Source organism: Suricata suricatta, chromosome 11 (assembly GCF_006229205.1).
Source record: "Suricata suricatta isolate VVHF042 chromosome 11, meerkat_22Aug2017_6uvM2_HiC, whole genome shotgun sequence".
NCBI lineage: Eukaryota > Metazoa > Chordata > Mammalia > Carnivora > Herpestidae > Suricata > Suricata suricatta.
The window spans coordinates 107,509,299-107,531,709 of record NC_043710.1 but is presented as its reverse complement, the minus strand read 5'-3'; the positions used below and the strand labels follow the sequence as shown (position 1 = coordinate 107,531,709).

The 22,411-nt window shown below is 50.7% G+C and overlaps 1 protein-coding gene across 1 annotated transcript in view; it reads right to left on the bottom strand.

The window, feature by feature from the left end:
• The window catches only part of RNF214 (ring finger protein 214), a 40,586-nt gene extending 18,184 nt beyond the window's left edge, over positions 1–22,402 (bottom strand). Inside the window, exons 1-5 of the mRNA XM_029915699.1 lie at positions 21,237–22,402; positions 18,631–19,129; positions 17,915–17,974; positions 13,209–13,349; positions 11,204–11,343 (exon numbers count right to left, since the gene is read on the bottom strand). Of these exons, the coding sequence (XP_029771559.1) occupies positions 11,204–11,343; positions 13,209–13,349; positions 17,915–17,974; positions 18,631–19,129; positions 21,237–21,352 (956 nt within the window). The 5' untranslated portion in view covers positions 21,353–22,402. The remainder of the gene's footprint in view (positions 1–11,203; positions 11,344–13,208; positions 13,350–17,914; positions 17,975–18,630; positions 19,130–21,236) is intronic.
• Positions 22,403–22,411: the final 9 nt, after the last annotated feature.

Below are 22,411 nucleotides of genomic sequence, written 5' to 3'. Positions count from 1 at the left end.
CCGCCGTGCAGCCTGCCGGCGAGACAGTGAGCACCTCCTCCTGAGAGCAGGAGCCACTGTTACTTCTACTCAGCGTCAGCCGGAGGCCCCAGCCAGTGCAATCATGTTTACAAGAAATAAAAGGCTTAAGATTTGAAAGGAAGAAACAAAACCATATGTTCACAGAAGTTATCATTGTTTACGTAGAAAATCCTAAAGAATTTACAAAACAACTCAGACACTAATATGTAAATTTGGCAAAGTCATAGAAGGTTAATACATAAATTAATCGTATTTCTATATACTAGCAAGAAATGGTTGGAATTAAAAAAAACTTTACTTCTGGGGTGCCTGGGTGGCTCAGTAGGGTAAACGTCCAACTCTTGTTCTCAGTTCGGGTCAGGGTCATGAATTCAAGCCCCACATTGTGGCTACTTAAAAAAATTAAATACGTACATAAACAAACAAATAAATAAATAATTTAAAATTTAATTCTACCTAAATAGTGTCAAAGAATTTGAAACACTTAGGAGTAAACTTCTTCTGAAATCTAAAGAAAGATGTGTAAGACCTGTGCACTGAAAATTACAAAATGTCGGTAACACAATGACCTAAATAACAGACAAATACATATCGATGGACTGGAGGACTCAGTATTAATAGGATGTCAGTTTTCCCCGAAACGGATCTGCAGATTCAAAGCAACTGTGTCTCACCAGATTCGGCTTTGTCTCTACAGACGCTGGCAAGCTGTTTCTCAAACATACATCGTAGTGCAACGGACCCCAAAGCAGTGCAAAGGTCGTGAAAGGTACAAGACAGCCTTAAAGTCAAAAAAGCGGAAGACCTTATATTTTCTGACAACAACTTACTATAAAGCCATAATTATCACAACAGCATGATGTGGCATAAAGATAGACAATTATACCAATGCAATAGAATAGTACTACCTGAGTGGCTCCGTCAGTTAAGTGTCCAACTCTTACTTTCAGCTCAAGTCACCATCTCACGGTTCGAGGGTTCGAGCCCCATGCTGGGCTCTACACTGACAGTGTGGAGCCTGCTTGGGATTCTCTCTCTCTCTCTCTCTCTCTCTCCTTGCCCTTCCCCCAGTCATGCTTGCTTGCTCGCTTGCTCTCTCTCTATCTCTCTCTCACACACACACACAAAATAAACATTTTTTAAAAAATAGTATTCAGAAATAGGCCCACTATTTATACAAATGACTCATACGTGTCATTTGGTTTTAGGCAAAGGTGTAAAGTAATCCAATGGAGAGAAAGGAAAGTCTTTCGAACACATAGTGCTAGAAGAACTTGATAGGTACACAGGAAAAAATAAACCTCAACCCCTACTTCTCACCATGCACAGAAATTACCTTGAGATGGATCATAAAGATAAAGCTCTAACCAACTGAGCTAACCAGTGTAAATGGATCATAAAGATAAAAGCTAAAATGATAAAGCTTCCATAAGAAAACAGAGGAGAACACCTTTGCTACTTCAGGGTAGGTAAAGGTTTCTTAGGACAAAGAATGCAAAAACTGTAAAACAAAACTTGATAACTTAGACATCCTTAAAATTAAAACTTCTGTTCATCAAAAGATACAATTAAAAAACGAATAGCTAAAAAAATGAAAAGCTAAGTCAGAGAGTGGAAGAAAACTTCACAGAATATATAACTGACAAAGGGCTTTATATTTGAATATGCAAAGAACGTCTAAAAACTCAACCAAAAAATAAGGGAAGGGGCAAAAATCTGAGTGGACACCTCGCGGTCAACAAGCACGCGCAAGCAGCGATCGGTGTCATAGTGAGGGGGGAAATGCAGAATAAAACCACCACGAGACACGCCCACCGGAACAGCAACAACACGAAAGCACCGGAATTCGCATACCTTGAAGGCTGAGTGCAAAATGGTGTGTCCGCTGGGAAAATGTGTCTGTCAGTTTCTTATAAAGCTAAACATATACCTAGCCTAATCCTGGCGAGGCCCCCCCTAGAAATTTACCCAAGAGAAATGAAAGCGTATGTTGTACTTGACTGTTCGCAGCAGCTTTACTCATAACAGTCACAATCTGGAAATCGTTACGTGCCCCGAGAGGAGAGCGACGCACCGCGGCCCGTCAACAGAAGGCACGCTGCTGGACAGTAACGAGACACGCATGAATGTCAGCAGCTTTATGCTGAACGAGGGAAGTCCTACCCAAGAGTACACACACATACTCTAGGATTTCATTTATGTGACACTCTAGAACGTGCTCAATTAATTTCTGGTGAAGAAACCAGAAATCAGCAGTTGCTTTTGGAAGACAGGGCAAGAAAGGACTAGGAAAGCACTCCCTATCAAAATAACACCAGCATTCATCCCAGAGCTAGAACAAACAATCTTAATTCGTATGGAACCAGAAAAGACCCCGAGTAGCCAAAGCAATCCTGAAAAAGAAAACCAAAGCTGGAGGTACCACAATTCCAGACTTCAAGCTGAATTACAAACCTGTAATCATCGTCAAGACAGAACGGAACTGATACAAAACCAGACACTCAGCTCAATGAAACAGAATAGAGAACACAGAAATGGACCCACAAGTGCACGGCCAACTAATCTTTGACAGAGCAGGAGAGAATATCCAATGGAAACAAGGCAGTCTCTTCAGCAAACAGCGCCGGGAAAACTGGACAGCAACAGGCAGACGTATGAACCTGGACCACTTTCTTACACCACACACAACAATGAAGTCAAAATGGATGAAAGACCTGAATATAACACAGGAGCCATCAAAACCCTAGAGGAGAAAGCAGGCAGCAAGCTCTGTGACCTCAACCACAGCGACTTCTCACTAGACACGTCTCCAGAGGCAGGGAAACAAAAGCAGAAAGGAACTACTGGGACCTCATCAAGATAAAAAGCTGCTGCAGAGCAAAGGAAACAATCAGAAAACAAAAAAGGCAACTGACGGAATGGGAGAAGATACTTGCAAATGACACATCAGATAAAGGGTTAGTATCCAAAAACTATAAAGAACGTATCAAACCCAACACCCCAAAAACAAATAATCCAGTGAAGAAATGGGCACAAGACACGAATAGACACTTCGCCAAAGAAGGCATCTAGACGGCCAACCGACACATGAAAAGATGCTCAGCATCACTCCTCCTCAGGGAAATACAAACCCAAACCACAGTGAGACGCCGCCTCACACCGGTCAGAGTGGCTGACATTAGCAGCTCAGGCGACAGCAGATGCCGGCGAGGAGGCAGAGAGAGAGGGGCCCGTGCGCACGGCTGGTGGGAACGCGGGCTGGGGCGGCCGCTCTGGAAGCAGTATGGAGGTTCCTCAAACATGAAAACTAAGCCTGCCCTACGGCCCAGGCGCTGCACTAGCGGGCACGGACCCAGAGGGCACAGAAGGGCTGATGCGAAGGGGCACGCGCACCCTAGGTTTACAGCAATGCTCTGGACAACAGCCATCGACGGACAGATGCACAGAGATGTGGCACAAATATACAATGGAATGTTACTCGACCAAAAATAGTGAACTCTTGCCATTTGCAACAACGTGGATGGAACTAGACAGTATTATGCTAAGTGAGTTCAGTCAGAGAAAGACAAATATAAAATTTCATCCATATGTGGAATTTGAGAAACAACAACAGAGTAACATAGGGGAAGGGAAGGAAAAATAAGACAACAACAGCGGGGGAGACAAACCATAAGAGACCCGTAAATACAGGGAACAGGCTGAAGGCGGCTGGAGGGGTGCTGACTGGGGGTTGGGCCAAATGCACGACGAGCAATAAGCAGCGCCCTTGCTGGGAAGAGCACTGGGTGCTGTATGTAAGTGATGAACCGCTGAATCCTACTCCCCAAATCATCACTGCACTATATGTTAAGTAACTTGGATTTAGATTAAAAAAGAAAAAGGGGGCGCCTGTGGGGCTCAGTCAGTTGAGTGTCCGGCTTCAGCTCAGGCTCGTGGTTCGTGGGTTCGGGACCCGCATCAGGCTGTGCCGACAGCTCCGAGCCTGGAGCTGCTTCAGATTCTGTGTCTCCCTCTCTCTCTGCCCCTCCCCTGCTCATGCTCTGTCCCTCTCTCTCTCAAAAATGAATAAAACATTAGAAAAAAATTTTTTTAATTATAAAAAAAGAAAGAAAAAGAAAGGCCTGGGAAAGTGTGTGAGGGAACCCTTTGGTTTGAATTCCATAGGCACATACATTTGTCAAACCTTATGGAACAGTACACTCAAGATTTATGTATTTAACTGCATGTACATCTTACTACCAAGAAAAGGAAACCCAAATAGTATTTAACTAATGAATGATATACATGCTTACAGAGACAAAGGTGAAGTTACTGATGACTGCAAATTACTCTGATATGCATCAGCAAGGAAAAAACAGGTGGACTGATGAAAGGACGGACGGACGCAGAGACACTGCTGAGACACAATGTCGGCTGCCGGATCTAGGTGGGGACTGTTCGTGCACTACACTTCCAGCTTCTCCGGCGCTCAAAAACGTTCAGAACAAAATACCGGGGGGAAGTAAATCCAGACATTTAACTCCTCTGCCCAGAAACGTTCGCTGCGGGTTCTGCTCAGTAATTACCAACGGCCCGTCCTCAGACCTACTGCGGGGGAAATATACAGGGACCGCGCGGGTCCGGCGTCTCTGACCTTGTGAGCACCTCCCCCGGGAAGCCCCGGACCCTGGTCAGCCGGCCCCTTCCTCTTCAGACGCCCGGACTGCGGGTGCGCCTCAGGGGGCAGCACCCAGCCCTCCCGGCACTCTCCCTCCGAAAGCGCACTTCCAGGCCCGTAACCCTCACCTCCGCGCGGTCACCTCTTCCCGCCTCGCGCCCCTCTGCCCACCGAGGTGTACCCCTTTGACACCTCCCCCGGTCTTGGGGTCTAAAATACTCCTGCATCAACTCCTCCTGAATCCATTTCTTCTTTTTCATTCCGTCATCACAACGCTTACAAGGATCCTCAGAAACTCCGTTTATTGGAAGAGCTTCTCCTGGGGGAGCCCTAGCCTCGGTCTCGCTCCGAACTGCCTCCTGCACGTTTCTAAAACACGTCTAATTATGTATCTCTCTGTGCGCTTCCATGACCCCTCATATTTCCAAGACACTCATCTATGCGGAGCAGGAAAAGAAAGTTAACGAAGGTGTGCTACTTGCTTGGTCGCTGATGTCCAGACACGGGCCTCGCGACGAACCGGGGCCCCTGGTGTCTCGGTTCCTCAGAGCCCTCCAGCACTAAATCCGAGCCGGCCCCAGGACTCATTTTCACCAAAAGAATGCCACAGAAGTAGCCCGGCACCAGTTCCAAGTCTAAGCCTTAGGCAAGCCCAGAAATGTCCACTTCTGCACTGTTGGGAGTTCCGAGCCACCGTAAAAAATCTGGCCCCCGTGGAGGGAAGACCACCTCGAGAGGAAAAAGCCGTCTTCTCATCTTATGGAGCGAGAGCGTGAGGAAGGGCCTGGAGCTCTCGGTGTCCCGACCAGCCCACCCTTCCAGGCGTCCCTGCCAAGGGGCCAGGAATCTCAGCAGCGCCATCGCGGATGTGCCATCCCTCCCTCCGGCCGCCATCCAACCTCAGCTACAGGAGGGACTCGAGAGGAGACCAGCAGAGCTGACCGTCTGAGCCTCAGGAACTCAGAGAATTGTGAGAGCAACGGAAACTACTGTTTAAAGATACAAAGTTTTACGATGGCTTTTTACACAGCCAGAGATAACCAAAACACCCGCCCCAGAAGCTACTGGTGGGGCGGAGGGGGCGTTCATTCGGGTAAACAGAGGCCACGGACAGGCCCGCACAGCATGGCGTGAGGACACAGGAGGCCGTCCACACTAAATGTTCACGACGCGGGACGGGAGAATGTGGGAAAGGCCGAGTTCTGAGTGAGCTCCTGGCGTAGCACGTACACACCCGCGTGGTTGTCGGGGCGCCTGGGGGGCTCCGTTGGCCAAGTGTGACTTCAGCTCGGGTCATGGCCTCGCGGTTTGTGAGTCTGCGCCCCACGACAGGCTCCTGATGGCGGCTCGGAGCCTGCTCCGGCGCCTCTGCTCCCCTTTCTCTGCCCCTTCCCCCCTCATGCTCTCTCTCAAAAATTAAAAACATTAAAAAAAAAAAAGAATGCACAGGACTTGGTGCCGTCTATGAGATAAGACTTCAGGATGACCCTCGGGGCGCGCGGTGGGGAGGGGGGCGCACAGCGCAGCCACATGTGGAGAAATGGTGGACGCAAGACTGAACCGAGTTCACATCCAGGTAGAAAGTTTCAACTCAGGTTCTGGGACCGGATGTGTCTGCGGACAGCTGGGAAACTGCAGGAAGTCTCACTCAATGGCCTCGATGTCTTCAGCTCACTGAAGATTATCTGCTGCAACCAAGGAGAGAAACGGGGGACAGAGAGTTCAGAACGGGAGGTCAGAGTCTGGGACAGCCCTAGAGGAGGAGGGAGCCCTGAGGACCCAGGGGATGGTGGCAGTCATACATTCATCCTGCCCCAAAACTCACCATCGAATGACTGTCCCCAGCAGCTTTCAGCAGCCCAGGGGCAAGAAGAGAGGGCAGGCGCTGACCTGACCCAGGACTGGAGAAGAGAGGGCAGGCGCTGACCTGACCCAGGACTGGAGAAGAGAGGGCAGGCGCTGACCTGACCCAGGACTGGAGAAGAGAGGGCAGGCGCTGACCTGGGCCAAAACTGGAGGACCACAGAAAAATGCAGGGGAAGGGGAATGGAGGTTACACTCGGGGAGTCATTCAAGCAGTGGACCATGCTTCCAGGCTGGCTACGGAAACACATGCTTCCGAGGCGCTGAAGGAGTGGTGGCAGAGGAGTGAGGTCACCGGAAGAGAGAGGGGACCCAAAGCCGTCCAAGTGTAGACTTACTGGGAACAAGCCGACTCTGCTGGAGGGACGGAAGGCTGTGGTCAAAGACCGGACGCTGTGACAGCCTGGCTCACTGCTGCGCACCCGGGAGACACCCACCAGATCGGCTGAGTCCCAGGGCGGCCACACGTGCCCCCTAAATGAACTAGGATTTGGTGAACCATTTCCAAAACGAATCTTCATGCGCCCTGTTAACTTCAACTTAGCACAGACTCTTGTATCACACGTAAAGTAACGCTTCCAACACCAAGTCCCTTGATCTGCTTTTTACCTGTCACTCTATCACCTGAGTTCACCAGGCAAGCTCAGAACATCTTTTAAAAAACAAGAATCATGCTTAATGTCACAGCTTCCCTACGACCGGTCCCAAGTTACGTGCTGAGTTCACCGGGGAGGCCCTTTAAAGCGCGAGCGCACCATCTTCCACGGAGGGAGGGCTCCGCTCGCTGTCCTTCCCCGCGAGTCACAGGCAGAGGCCGGATCCTAACGGTTCTGCCCTGGGACAGCACCCAACGGGAGCCAGTAGCTTCCCCAGGCCAGGAGCACCCTCGGAGGATGTGAGCAGGGAATTAGGAAGTGTCCTACGAAAGCAAGACGGCTTCTCTGACAAAGCAACCAAGTGTCCAGGAGAAAACTACCAGATAAACAGAGTATCCAGTCCTCTCTCTAAAAATAAATAAACTTAAAAAAATAAAATAAAATAAAATAAAATGAAATACATAGTGACCCAAATAGTACAAAGCACTTAGCAGATCTTCATTAAATAAATTCACCTTTATATAACATCAGTGAAAAATTCTTTTTCATTTTTTTTGTTTATTGATTTTTGAGAGAGAGAGTACAAGCGGAGAAGGGTCAGACAGAGAGACACACAGAATGTGAAGTGGACTCCAGGCTCTGAGTTGTCAGCACAAAGCCTGATGCAGGGCTCAAACTGAGGGACTGTGAGATCGTGATCTGAGCTGAAGTCGGACACTCAACCAACTGAGCCACCCAGGCAGCTCTCTTTTTTCTAATTATTTATTCTGAGAGAGAGAGAGAGAGAGAGAGAGAGAGAAAGAACACACAGGAGAGGGATAGAGAAAGAGGGAGAGAGAGAATCCCAAGCAGGCTCTGCAGTGTCAGAGTGGAGCTGGACACAGGGCTCAAACTCACAAACTGTGAGTTCATGACCTGAGCTGCAACCAAGAGTCCGACTTGGCCAACTGAGCCACCCAGGTGCCCCAACGTGAGATTCTCTTCATTTGCTATCCAGTGATTCAACAAATACTTGTCAGATAATTGCCACATATATAGCAGTGAACCAAGAACTATAAAAGAATGAGAATGAATTTTTTAAATTACATATACGCAGAGAGAGAGAATCTAGTCTTTACCTTCAAGAGGCTTACAATGTAAGTGAGCAGCTGAAACAGACACAGATGGGGAAAATACCGGGTACAATATAAAAATAAGCACTAAACGGGCAGAGAGCTAGAGGTGAGCTGAGGAGGGAGAAATCAGAAATTAGTTCAGGAAGAAGCAGATAAGGAAGATGTCGCCAAGTCGGCAGAATTCAGCTGACACTTGTAAGACAAGTAAAATGGCAAAGGCGTCTTATAAGAGAACCCCGCGACGCCCCCATTCTCAGGGCCAGAAAGATGGAATCTCTCCAGCTCTTCCCTGTCAGCTCCCAGGGCTCCTTACAAACGCGTCCCCTTCTCTCCTCTCTGCGGGCACCACGGTGACACAGGCTCCGACAGAGACATCTCCTAAGGGGCCCTCCAAGCCACTCCAATCTGCTCTCCACCTGCCAAGGGCCTTTCTCTGAAATGCAAAGCCCACCCTTTGACGCCTGTCCTCCCTGAAAACCTCGCAGCGTCCCTGTGGGGGGCAAACCCCGACTCCTGAACGTGACCCAGGAGTCTTGGGGACCGGCTTCCCACTCCTTCCGGGGGCTCGTGCCGGCCAGCTCCCAGCCCAGCTGTGCCCTCTCACCTGGAGGCCCCTGCCGGCACGGTCTTTGCCCTCTTCCTTGCCCCACTCACTCCTCCCGGTATCTACCCCCACCCCGGAACTCTGACTTTGGAAGTCTCAATCCAACAGAAAAGTTAATAAAGGAGTATGATAAATACGTGCCCTTCACCTAGATTCATCAGCTGTCACCCTGGCTTGCCACATTCATTTTGCCTCTCTTGGAACCGTCTGAACGTTACAGACACCCTGACACTTAGCCTGCAACTCCAGCAAGTATCTCCTGAAGAACAGGAGCAAGCTTCTACACCATCACGCAGCAGTACAATCCCAGCACCCCGACAGTTAGCGTCAATACATTACCTAACACGTAACCTATATTCAAATTTTCTCATTTATTCCAAAATGTCCTTTACAGTTTGTTTAATCCAGGATAAAACCAAGGATCATGGGTTGCATTTGGTGTTCACACTCCCCTTTACCTCTCAGGATTTATTTCTGGAATCACTTCCTCCAGGAAGCCCTCCCTGACTCCACCTACCCAGTCTGGGTCTCACACCACTATATGGTATTGTTACACTATTTTGTAACTGTTTGTCGTCTCCCTTATCAATAAGCTCCTTGAGGACTTTCCATTCTCTAGGCCCGTAGTGTCTGGCTCACAGGAGACACCCCGTACGTGAACACTGACTGAATGAAAGAGCTACAAACAGGAAATGTGACCGTTCTGGACTGAACCGTGTCCCCAGGCTCCTGTGTTGAAGCTCTAACCAGCAGTGTGACTGGACTGGGAGACGAGGCCCGTTGGGAAGGGATTCCAGTGGAATGAGGGCGTCAGGTGGCCTCGCAGGGAGAGGAGAGGCGGCGGCAGTGTGCAGCCCGGAGGACAGGCCCCGGGAGGACCAGCGACGGGCAGCAGCGTCTGCAAGCCGGGAAGGCAGGCTCCCCGGAAACCACCCCTGCCAGCGTCTTACCCCCGGACTTCCAGCCCCTGGAACCGTGAGACAATACATTTCCGTGTTGGTTTTGTTGTCATGATTCTATTGTCCTTTCTTTTTTTTTACATTTCTGCTGTTGAAGTCACCCAGTCTGGGGAACTCTGTTCCGGCAGCCCGAGAGACTGACATGACGACCAAGGCTCTGTGCCCACAGTTCTAGGGACGATGGGATGCAAAACAAAACCAACATCGCTGCCAGGACAAAGACACACACGGAAGACTTCTTCCGCCTACTTCCGGAAACGTGAACTCCACATGCCACAGAACGGGTGACAGAAAGCATTGTTCTGACATTCACAACACACGTAAAAAACAAACAAACCCAACTGGATCTCCAAGGGCACGAGCCGCGGACAGAGAGCGTCGGCCGCCTTGGGGCCAGCCAGCCAGAAGGTAAAGGAAGTGGTCAGGCAGATACGCGTGCAGGGTGCAGAGGTCACACCAGAAGGAGCCTTCACAGAGCCTGGAATGTGCTCCCGGACTCCCCGTCCCAGCCTCTGCTGCCGAGCCCCCGCACGCACGTCCTCTGTCCCCCCAACCCCACACCAGGAAGCCGATGGCAAAGGCCGTGTCTGCGGCGGGTGGCGGCAGCAGACTCGATCGTGCGCAGTGCCGGGCCAGCGGCATGGCCCCAGCGCGCTCAAGGTCCCGGGCGCGCGTCAGGGCGGACAGGCGACCCACTCAACAGAACAGACTGGCCCTTAGGCTCCTTCCCAAACGTGCTTTCTCACATTGACCCTCACGGTTCCGTCTCTCACGCTTGGAAAAATGACTCAACAGACGAGCTTGCTTCTTTTCACTCAGAGCTCTGACTCATTAGCAAGCCAAGATTTTTCTTGACAAATTTTAGAATTTAAATAGAATCATCAGTGTTCAGAGTTCTTTTGATTTCAACATTAAGAAACTTGGAAAGCTGGAAATCTGACCAAATTCTGTACCTACTTGGCTCTCGCTGTAAAACCCAGAGGAGAACACAGATCCACTAAATAATTCTCTCCGAACGGCTGACTTCCGATGTTCCTGTAGGCAATCTGCTCCAGTGGAGGACGTGATCGGGGCGCTCCCACAGCCCGACTTCTCAAGGATCGGGTTCGAAGCAAGTGAAGTGCTTGTTAGATGCATCTCCTTGATCCCACTTAGGACTCAACAAGCAGCCGCTATTATTTCAGAGTACTACTGAACCTGAAATCTGTTTTACTGAATCTCACACAAGGTGCCGGGAGCGCTAAAGCCATTAGAGGATTTTATCTGTGCACTTGTTTCTCAAATAAGAATCAGACCGAAAGGAAAGAAGGTAGGAACGCAAGCACGACGGCCCGTGTGCGCAAACACGCCCCTGCGCACCGTGCCCCGTTCTAGACGGCCCCACTCACCTCCTGCCCTTTTCACAGAGCTTCTCGATTTCAGCCTTCAGATCCTGCTCCTTCTGCAAAAACTCCTTCTTTTCTTTCTCTATCTTCTTCTTTGTTTCTTCGCGCTTTATTGTTACATCCTGGATGGCCTTCAGTATCTCCTGAGTCCCCAGGATTACAGGCACACACAAATAAAGAAGAAAACGAATTAGTTCTTTTGGTCTAAAGTTATTTTTTACCTCACACAAATGAACACACTGACTTTAGTAAATTCAAGCTGCACTGACAGAATCTGGTTGATGAGTGGCTCCGAAGCCAAGATTTAGATGGAAGAGAGACAGAGGTACAGTAAAGTGGATTTCAGTTCAGCAGGAGAAAGAACTTCTAACAATACCGACTGTTCAAAAACGGAACGCAGGGCCTTCGGAGGCAGGCACCTCTCCGTTCCTCGTGTTCCGATGAAGCCTGAATGAACACCTGCACGATGGGGGCTTCTCACTCCAACAGACACGGTCTTGTTTTGTGTCGTTAAGGTTCTGCTTTACTTTGGGGGAGGGGCTTTGTTGTTGTTGTTGTTTTACTTTAACAATATATGTTGTTAATACATATTACATTTTAAAAATTATTGTTTATATATATATTTGTAGAAAGAAGCCAAATAGGGCGCCTGGGTGCCTGAGTCGGTGGAGCGTCTGGCTCCGGCTCAGGTCGTGATCTCATGGTCCCTGGGTTCAAGGCCCGCATCAGGCTCTATGCTGACCGCTAGCTCAGGGCCTGGAGCCTGGTTTGGATTCTGTATCTCTGTGTCTCTCTCTGACCCTCCCCTGCTCGCGCTCTCTCTCTGTCTCTCAAAAATAAATAATAAAATTAAAAAAAAAAATAGAAGCCAAATAATAAAAAAGAGATAGTTAGGTCACTCCCCGTCCATCCCAATTCTACCCATGGCAAACGCATTCCCTGTTGGGGGCATGCTTTCACACCTCTCTCTGTGCTCACACAGACACATGTATACTTATCTACGTGTTTCCTTGCCTCTGTGTTTTATCCAAATGAGAGTTTGGATTCACCGAACCTAACCGCGCAAGTCTTGAGAACTGGGGAACCCTCCCCAGCTGTGATCAGATGAAGATGGGCTTAGGGAGGAACAGTCTGATGTGGAGATTCGCTGACCTGGAGGATGGAGAAGGGGCCCCAAGTCTCGGAGCGCAAGCACCCTCTAGACGCTAGAAATGCAGAGAGACATCCTCCCCGAGTCCCCAGAAAGGGATATCACTCTGCCTGGACGTTAGCCCAGTGACACCTCAGTTGGACTTCTGACCTCTAGGACCGTGAGATAAGATATTTGTGTCATATTCAGCTGCCAAGTTCATGGTAATTTGTCACAGCAGCAATAGGAAGCCATACAAGAACTTTTCCTGGTTTTTCCTCTAGAGTATCTGACTTTTCCCATGAGTCTGTAGGAGTCTCAGAACACAGACGCGGATGGTAAACCGTGCATCAGATGTGCCACAAACATGTTCCCCCTCTGTCATTTATCTTCTGAGTGGTTTTTGTATCATTTGCCATATCAAAAGTTTTAAATTCTATATAATAAGGTTGATTTATTTTCTTACGGCTTCTGAGTTCTTTTGCCTGGCTTAACATGACCTCTTGTAACTTGAGGTTTTACGATATGCTCCTACACTTTGTATTTTTTCCAGTTTTCACATGTAGAGTTTTCATCTACCTGGAATTATGTGTTAATATAACATAAGAGTCTAGTCACGTGATTTTCCAGGTAGACAGCCAACCGTGTCAACAAAATAACCGTGTTAACAAAAGTTAAATAAGGAACTTTTCTCTCTGAACTAAAATATTCATGAGAGTTTGAACAAGATGCCTTCAAAAAGTCTTTTCATCCCTAAAATTCTAAGACAACCATTAAAAGATAAATACTGCCCTTCGATTGCTATTAATTCCAAAACAAAACTGAAGTCTGATTAGGCAGTGCAGCCTAACTTGCTGATCACGTTAATGAACAGGATACCTGGTGATTCTTCATCTCTTCTTCTCTCCTTTGCTGAAGTTGCTTTAACTGCACCTGGAGCTGATTCTCCACTTGCCTCTGCTTGTCCAGGACCTCCTGGTACCGCTCCTTCAACAGGGTCCTCTCTGTCATCATTTTGTCCTGTTTGTAGCCAGAGAAGTTAAGTTTCATCCCCCAATCTGACTGCAAAACAACAGTCCCCAGATGCCTATTCGAGGCACTGTGCAGAGCCCTGGGCTGCACAATCCAATATTCTAACTGCTGGCCATGTGTAGCCATATAAATTTAAATAGATTAAAATAAGAGAATTTAAAAATACGGCCCCTCGGTAACCCAAACACATTCCAAGCACTGAGTAGCCACCAACAACAAAAGGCTGCCACACGAGATGGCACAGGACACGCTATCACACGGCCCTGCTCTACGGCGACGCTGGGAACAGGTGGCCGGTGGGCCACATCCAGCCGTTGTCTGCTGTTATAAGTAGGTTTTATAGGAACGCAGCCGTCCCGATGGCTTACAAGCTACTTTTATGCTACAATGAGTGGAATGGTTGCAACAAACCCACAGAGCCCCAGAGACTAAGATATTTACCATCAGACACTTTACAGGAAAGTTTGGCAGTTGCTGCTCTAGGGAATAAGAGGAAGGAGGCATTTTATCAGAGCAAGAAGAGATGAGTGGGCAAAGACCAAACGCCAGATCACCTACTCAAGAATGCATCCGGAAAACAGGATTCGCTAGTTCTAAAAATGGACGGATCCACTAAAGGGGTCAGGCGGACACGGTACTCAGACTGGGCCAATCAGCCAAGCCTCACGTGGTTACGGCTTCTGAGCACCACCGCGCAGTTCTGCCTCCCCACATCCGCAAATCAGGAGAAGTGATGCTTACCTTTCTAAGGGCCACTAAAACCTAAAGATGGTCAGTTTAAAACAGATTTGGTGTAAGGCGGCCCATGTAAAATTTAAACTGGGAGTGTTCAATTGGACTTGTTCATTAAAAGATAACTATTTTCGGGGCACAAGGGTGGCTCAGCCACTGAAGCATCTGACTTCAGCTCAGGGCGTGATCCCGTGGAGGTTCGTGGGTGAGAGCCTGCATCAGGCGCTCCGGTGTCAGCATGGAGCCTGCTGCAGAACCTCTGTCCCCCTCCTCTGTCCCTCCCTCACTTGCACGCGTGCATGAGCACGTGCACACACACTCTCTCTCAAAAATAAATGTTAAATTTCTGTTAATAAAATTAAAAACAAAAAGATAATTATTTTCAAAGAAAAGACAGGCTTTAGAAGTGAATGAAGGAAAACCTATCACGTCATGATAATCAAAAGCAAGCTCTCAAATGGGACTTTGGCTTTGGGACGAGCTAGTCCTCAGTCCAGGTGCTGAGACAGGACTCAGGGGTGTCACACCGCTCCAGGGGCTCTCACCTGGAGGTCCAGGATGGGCCTCGGGGATCTCTGAACTCTCTGGAATTGGGCTGGGGGGCGGAAATACATTTTTCTGAGGTGAGAATTAATGTTTTCAGAACATTCTGGGGACACCCGGGTGTTATGCGTATCTGACTTTGGCTCAGGTCACAATCGCAGTTGGGGAGTTTAAGCCCCACTTTGGGTGAGCCCCGCTCCTCTCTCTCTCTGCCCCTCGCTCACCGGCACCCTCTCTCCCAAACAAAACAAAACCCCATTCTGAAAGAGGACTTTAACCCAAGAAACGTTAAAGAAAAGTTAAGAACCAATATGCAAGTAGTAGATAGGAGGAACCTTTTTTTTTTTTTTTAATATTTTCTTTTTTAAGCACAGCTCTTTCCCTTCATTTTCCTGCGGTACCTTCTCTGTCCACAATGCCTACTTAGAACACCTCGGGAAGGCAACAAAAAACCCCCACAAGTTTCATGGCAAGAAGGCTGAAGGTACATACTACTGCACAAAGAACTGAAGGATACAGAGTAAACTACTCGATCCAAATCATTTCATCTTAACAGGTCACAGTTACTTTGTTTCATGGGTGGCTGATTGGTTCCAAGGATCAGAAGTTACCATTTCAAATGCAGGCAGTGGGAAATTACCATAAATGCACAAAAAGGGAAACAAAGAGGAGCCAAGTTTCCTGTATTGCCACCAAGCTTCACACCTGCCTGGCTCCACTGCCTTTTTGTAAAATAGTTTCGTATTAATTTCAATGTGCATTAAAAACGTAACAAAATATTACTATTACTTACGATGTAACCAGGTAAAGAGAATGATCAGATTTAAAGTCAATCCTGAGAACATGATTAAGAAACACAGAATAATGGAGCGCCTGGGTGGCTCAGTCAGTTGAGCGTCGGACTTGGGCTCAGGTCATGATCTCGTGGTTGGTAAGTTCGAGCCCTGCATCAAGCTCTGTGCTGACAGCACAGAGCCCATTGCGGATCCTGTGTCTCCCTCTCTTTCTCTGCCCCTCCCCTGCTCACACTCTCTTTCAAAAATTAAGAAGTATTAAAAAAAAACTTTTTTAAATAAAAAGATAAACAGAATAAAAACACAGGTAGCCATGACAAACATCACAACGGTTTACACCAGGGACCAAGGCTGGGAAACAGGGGGGCTGGAGGGCTGTCCCTGCAGCCCTCGGCCCGGCCACCGCCGGTCCACGCCGGCACGGCAGGAAGAGGTGCGCCCCCCCTGCCACCCTCTCCAGCTCCCCACGCTCTGACCGCCTGATGTGGGTGATGTTTACCAGCAGAAGTCTCCCGCTCTGACCTCTCGCGCCGGCAAGACGCTGTTTGTACGAGGCCACCGCGGGCAGATTTCCCACGGTGGCTGTTATCATGCGGACAGCTTGCATCGGCTTCATTCACTCCTGTTACACCAGAGGCACTTCGCACATCGCACATAGTTCATTTATGAGGGGTGGTTTCCTTGTTTCCTTCTAATGAACTTCTAGTTACTTGGGGAGGATAAACTCAAATAAGTGGGATAAACGGGTCAAAGTATATAAATTTTCTTCATTTCTTAACTGTGAACAACCACTAAGCTTGAGGCTTTCTGGCTGATAAAAGATAACGGTCGCCGTTTTTAAAAATGTATTTGTTTAACCTCAAGTTAGCGGACACCCGGGGCGGCGCTGGCTTCGGGAGTGGAGCCGGGGGCCACCCACAGAAGGCCCGGCGCTCGTCCCCACAGGTGCCCTCCTGACGCCCAGCTCGCTCCTTGTTTCTCACGCATGCAGAAGCAAAGGGCTTTATTACGGGTTTAGGCTCGCCGGGGCCTAAACTCGGGCGCACGGACTTTACTGGGCTCGCTGCCTTTTTAAAAGCACGTGGCCAAAGGGCACGGCCCCACACCGTGTCACCGCAGGCCTCCGCCCCTGCCCCACGCTGTGCCGCGGCTGCCGCAGAGCGGAGCAGGCCCCTGCGAGCCCCACCGCCCAGCCGTGGGCACACGGTAAGCGCTCTGCGTGAAGGCGCTTCCGGGAAGTGCGCGGGACGCGGTGACTTGTGCCCGCTCCGCCCGGGGCGTGTCCTCAGCCGGCGCCCCCCACCGGCTCGCTCTCATTGGAAGACTGCACGCGCTTCACCGGCCGGCGTGCGCCCGCGGCAGCGCCCCTCCTCCGCCACCCGGCCGAGTGTCCTCTTTCTTGCCGGCTGGCGGCCGCAGGCACTCTTCCTCTGTCCCTCCCCTGGTTAACACGGGTCACCCGTAAGCCCTCCGCCCGGCGCGGGCGCCTCTGCCAGCCCTGCCCTGCCCTTTGAGAATACCTGCTTTGATATCCACGCACGGAAGCGGTGGGGAGCTTCACCGCAAAACGCCAGGGACAGCTCAAAGGGGCCATCTCCACAAAGATCAGTGGGCGGCTCTTGAGGTTGTAAAAAACTGGTAACTAGGAACAGGACGGAACAACACGCCGGAAAAATTGACAGAGAGCTCGACAACGTGAGGGGACTGCCACCGCGAAGCTTGGAAACAGCCTCTGGCGCGAGAGAGAGGAGAACCCGCCGCGCCGCGAGCTGCTTCGGTGCCGGGACCCCACGGTCAAAGCGCCGGGAGGGTGGACGTGTCCGCAGGAAACGTGACCGTCGCCGGGAGACCAAGGGCTGGAGAACGCCTCCCAGGAAGAGACGAGGAACGATAAAAACGTCCGAAGATGTTTTTTCTGGAAAGACTCAGCCGTGAGGGGGAGCGAAGAGGCACACAAAAAGCCCTGGAGCACACGCAGGGCAGGCGGCGAAGGAGGCCGACCCCCGCGGGGCCCGAGGGCTCGCCCCGGGCAGCGGCTCGGGCTGTCCCGGCCTCGGAGCCCGCGCCGGCGGAGACCGGAGACGGGCGGCGCAGGCAGCAAAGCACCGGACTCCCCGTGTCAGCTCGGGTCACGGTCTCACGGTCTGTGAGTTCAAACCCCGCAGCGGGCTCTGTGCTGACAGCGCAGAGACAGCTGGGGATGCTCTCTCTCCGTCCCTCTCTGCCCCGCCCCTGCTCGCTCTCTCAAAATAAATAAACTAAAAAAAAAAAAAAAGGCCTAAACAATAAGAGCTATTTCTCAAACACAATCGGTTGCTTGAGGAGTGATAAGCTTCCTATCTCTGGAAGTGACCAAAGAGACGTTAGCGGCCCAGCTGTCAGGGAGTTGACAAGGAGACGCTCCTGCACCATTTCTAACTGAGACGATGTGACTCGAGGCGGTGATGGTCTCATATGTTCACAGTGACCGTGTTAAGTACTCACCAGATTCTTTTCAATGTCTTGATCCGTGTTTACCTCTGAATCGGCCGTCTTAAAGTCGGTCTACAAAGAAAGAAACAATTGTATTCAGAAATATGTTCAGAGACATTTTAAAAGGCAGAATTACTCCTTAGTAGTTTTACCTAGAACTCTGCCGCAAGTAACTAAGAAGCTCACTTGGCTTGCTTCCCCTCCTCGGCTTCCTAACAAGAGAACTGGAGGTCTGGCAAACAGACGCTGACCTCCATGCTGCGCTAAACAGCACCCCCAGGATAACCTGACAGCCAGCCTCGAGTGTGACATAAGAACTTTGCCCCCTACGACCTGCCGTGCCCGTCCTTCCTGCTACAGCAAAGACACCGACCGCTAGGAGGCGGGATGCAACGACCTTAAGATGAGGTCAGAGAATTCACAAGGACAAAGATGGGAAACATGAATGCTAATGACCTACTATGACCAATTAGCCAGCAGAAGAGGTCATGTGGGTCACACAGTCCCAGGTCGCCATGATTGGACCCTGGCTCCTGACTTTCTTATTTATCGAACACCAGAAGGATGTCCTCACACGGCACCGTGTGACAATCGTGCGGTAGCTGGCGACCAGAAAACCAGACGGAGGGGTCTCCGCCACCTATGAAGAAACGTCTCCTGCCCTCGGTAAACAGCAAGTACGCACAGAGCCCCGATTCCACGGTAGTAACAGAAACTTGATACTTGACCTGGACGGCAATGTTCTGAGAAAGCTTCAGGGAAGCGCTATCCTGATCCACTCTGACTCCTTCAACCCCATTTGCGGGAGGCACTACCGGTCGGAAATCCAAGCCTGTGTCCCTGCTACCTTCCTTTGGGACGGAGGCTGCTGGGGATCTCTCTTCCGAACAACTCCCGGAGGCACGCTGCTGGGCACGGCACCCTGCCTTAAGTGACCGAGCGACGGGACGGAGGCTCTCCCGGAGGCACACGTCCCCCTCCTCTGCCGCCGCGTTGGCCACGTCCTTCAAATCAGACGGGGCCCCCCCGCCAGAAAGACACAGGGCCGTGGCCAGCAAGTTCTCTCCTAACACCGCCCGGTGCGCTGCCGCCGCGTCGCCGGCTGGAGACCCAGGGTCCTGCTCTGGCCGCTCCACACGGACATTTCTGTTACTCTCCTTGGGTGTCGTGTGGCTACTTACACTCGACAGAGGCGAGTTCTTGTGCTTCTGGGCAGGGTCTTGGGGGCTGTCAAAGACAGAAGACAAGAAGGTTCTCTCTTCACCCGATCTGACGGAGGACTAAACACACAATACCTTTAACATAACAACTAGAACAGAACCAGGCTGCACGAGCCCCCAAACTATCAGAAGGAAATGGAACTTCGTCTTCGTCCGGCACTTACTACCCCCTATACAGGGAGGAGAGTCTGGGACTAAGAACCTGGGCTGTGGACACAGACCTTGACTGTTGGTCATGGTCAATAAACACACATAAACGACTCTGGAGATCCACAAACTTCTAAGGTCCAATTTGAATAACTTTCGGGAATGTCGATGAAGCAGCCTGATGCTCGTCATCATCTCATTCAGTCACACGCACTAACTCAGTGCCACGTAATGTTCTAATAAAGAAAACAGTCACTTAAAAACGTTCCACTCTCACGTGTCCCAAAAGTAATTTTCAAACTCCTTCTACAGATTTTTGACCAGAACACTCCTCAGGTTCTTCGAGAGTTTTCCGGAACGTAGCACCTTCACTTCAGGCTGTCTCGGGCAAAGACAGTTCTGAATCCAACACTGAGGCCGTCAGCAGAAATGTCACCCAGACAAGCACACGGGTGTGCAACACCGGGACAGCGCTGTCGTCTGCCGTGGCCACTTCATGCGCTGCTTCTCGAAGAGCCTTTAAAACCGATTTGCGAGGACATCTCACATTCAGAACAGGGGGTCTCTCCCCAAGGAGTAACGACTATACGTCTGCGTCACACTTCCTTGCCCCTTCTGTTTTTTAAAACTGGTTCAGTCAACTGACACCCATGAGTGCCCCAAGCCAGCATCGACTGAGGCTTTGGGTCACGGTGCCTTCCGTGCTCAACAGGTACAGGCTGTTCGAAATAAAACAACCAAGAGCATCTGGGGACACAAAAACGCTTATAAACACTTCTGGCCTGATTCTTGCTGAGAGTTACCTGAGGGAGTGCGTGTGGGGGAAGACACTTAATGATTCACTTGGGCATATGCCGTCCAGCATGTCCTGGGTGTCAATCCTGACTCTGCTATGGACTCTGGGCAAGTTCCTTAACTTCATGGGTGAAACAGAAATCTGACCCTCCGAACAGGATCGCTGCGAGGGCGGCAGGAAGCCAGGCACGGGAAGTACTTAGCACAGAGCCCGGCGCAGTAAACACTCAGGAAAGCTCAGCCGCTCTTCTTACTGCTGGTCCTACGGGGCTGATTCCAGCTATGAAATGAAGATCCAGGCTGGTGATCAGGCTTACTTGACATGTGCCCCCATTACCGCTTCACTAACAAATCTCTCTTCATGTAAACCAGGATTTATTAAGTCAGACAGGCCTGCGCTCAAACCCTGACTCCAGTGTAGCTGGTGGCCCTGGGCAAGTTACTGACCTCTCTGTCCTCACCTGTAAGTGGGAACGATAATATTAGCACCTCCCCCCTGGGTTTGCTGGATTAACTGTGCTAGTACGGTACCATCTATCACATCAGGTCCTATGTACTCTAAGAAAGAGCTGAACGTACGATTCAGTACAACACCGTGCCTAATGTGTGTTACGCGCTCTAAGACGCGAGGCTGGTCCTCCTAGCTCCAGCCCCCAGGAGTTTAGACAGAAGGCAGGATATGGACACCAGCAGTGCGCCGCACTGACACGGCGACCGTGTGTCTGTAGATGACACAGACACGCACAGGTTTGTGCGTGTATGTGTGAACACGTCTATATCTCTAGGACATAAAACATATGAGCAGACCGACGGGATATATAATAACATGGTAACACGTGTAATTATAAGCAGACAGATATAATAACATGTAGGTAGACACACGGGTATAACACGTATCATACACACATAATTAGATGGACATGCAGTCCACGTAAAGGAGGGTGATGAAATATTTGCCCCTTTGGAAACGTCTGGCCCCCTGCATTCTAATCTGGTGTACTCCGCACACACCCAGCATGCCGGCCGAGTGCCAGGTGCACACCGGGATGCGCCTAACCGAGCTCAGCACCACCAGAGCCAACCAGAGGAGGGCCCGGCTACGCCCCCCCCAGGAAGCCATCTCAGAAGCCCTTCGCCGGGGGACCCTTGGCGGTCGGGGACGCACACGTTACCTTAGACCGTCCGGGAGACCTTCGTCTGAGGCGGAAGCACATAAGCTAGAGGAGGACTCTGGAGGGTTGGGGGCACTGGACACCACACCGGCCACCTCGGACGCCGCCGCCATCATGCTCTGCGCAGTCAGAAACAAGGGACAGGCTACGACTTTCCGAGTGTTAAAACAAGCGACTTTCCCCCTGAGAACAGCCGTCCGACAGAGTTCCAAGAAAGAAACACAAGGCGAAAGTTGGGTCCCGGGGGAGAAAATAGGGCCTCAGAGGTTTCTGCAGCAGGACGTTAAAAGGTCCTTTGGATCAGAGAGCCCCCCTCCCCATGGACATCGATCGTCAGCAATCCCCATATTTAGATAAATAGGTAGGAGTCTGTACAGAGCTTTTTCACTTTTGGCAGAAATGCGGTGATGTAAAAACTCGTCTGCGAGAATTCTCCAAATGGCCCACACGCCTACCTTAATGCAGCATTATTTCCGAAGCACGTACTTGGGGGGCCTGATAATCAATACGATCCTATACTTTTTAAACCACGAAAAGCATTCTTCCCTAATTTCGGTGGAGGTCTTGCGCGGCGTGAGGATAAAGGCAGCGCCGCGCCGGGGATCCCAGCTCGGTCCCTGTCAGGGTGCCCCCCGCGGATGGGGAACGTGCGGAGCCACTGAGACACAGACTGACTCTGAAAAGTTCCTGCGGGCGCGACGCGGTGCAGGGATCGGGTTCCCGGCAAGCACAGGAGAGCTGGAGATCGGGGTGACCCAAGTCAGGGAACCCGGGCCCAGGCCTCTTTGGATCAGAAGGTCGTCCTCAGTGAGGAGGGACAGACTGGCGGCCGGCGGTGGAGACAAAGCGGGTGGGAGGAACGTGAGGGGGCGGCTGGGGGCCGTCACACGGGGAGTTCACATTCTCGTGTTCATTTTCACAGCGTCGCAGGCGTCCCCCCGCACCTTCCAGCGCGCACGGGGCGGGCATGGAGGCTGGGCTCTGTCAACACCTCGGTCACTGGCCGGGGACCCCGTGTGCCTCAGTTTCCCATCATACAAAGCTCCTGGGAGAGACCGGGCCCAAGTCGCCATCCCTGTCCCCTCGGGTGCAAACAGCCCGCCCCACCAGAGCCCGGGTCGCGGGTCCTCGGCGCCCGGCAGACGAGAGCGCGGGCCACGGGGCCCGCGGGCGGC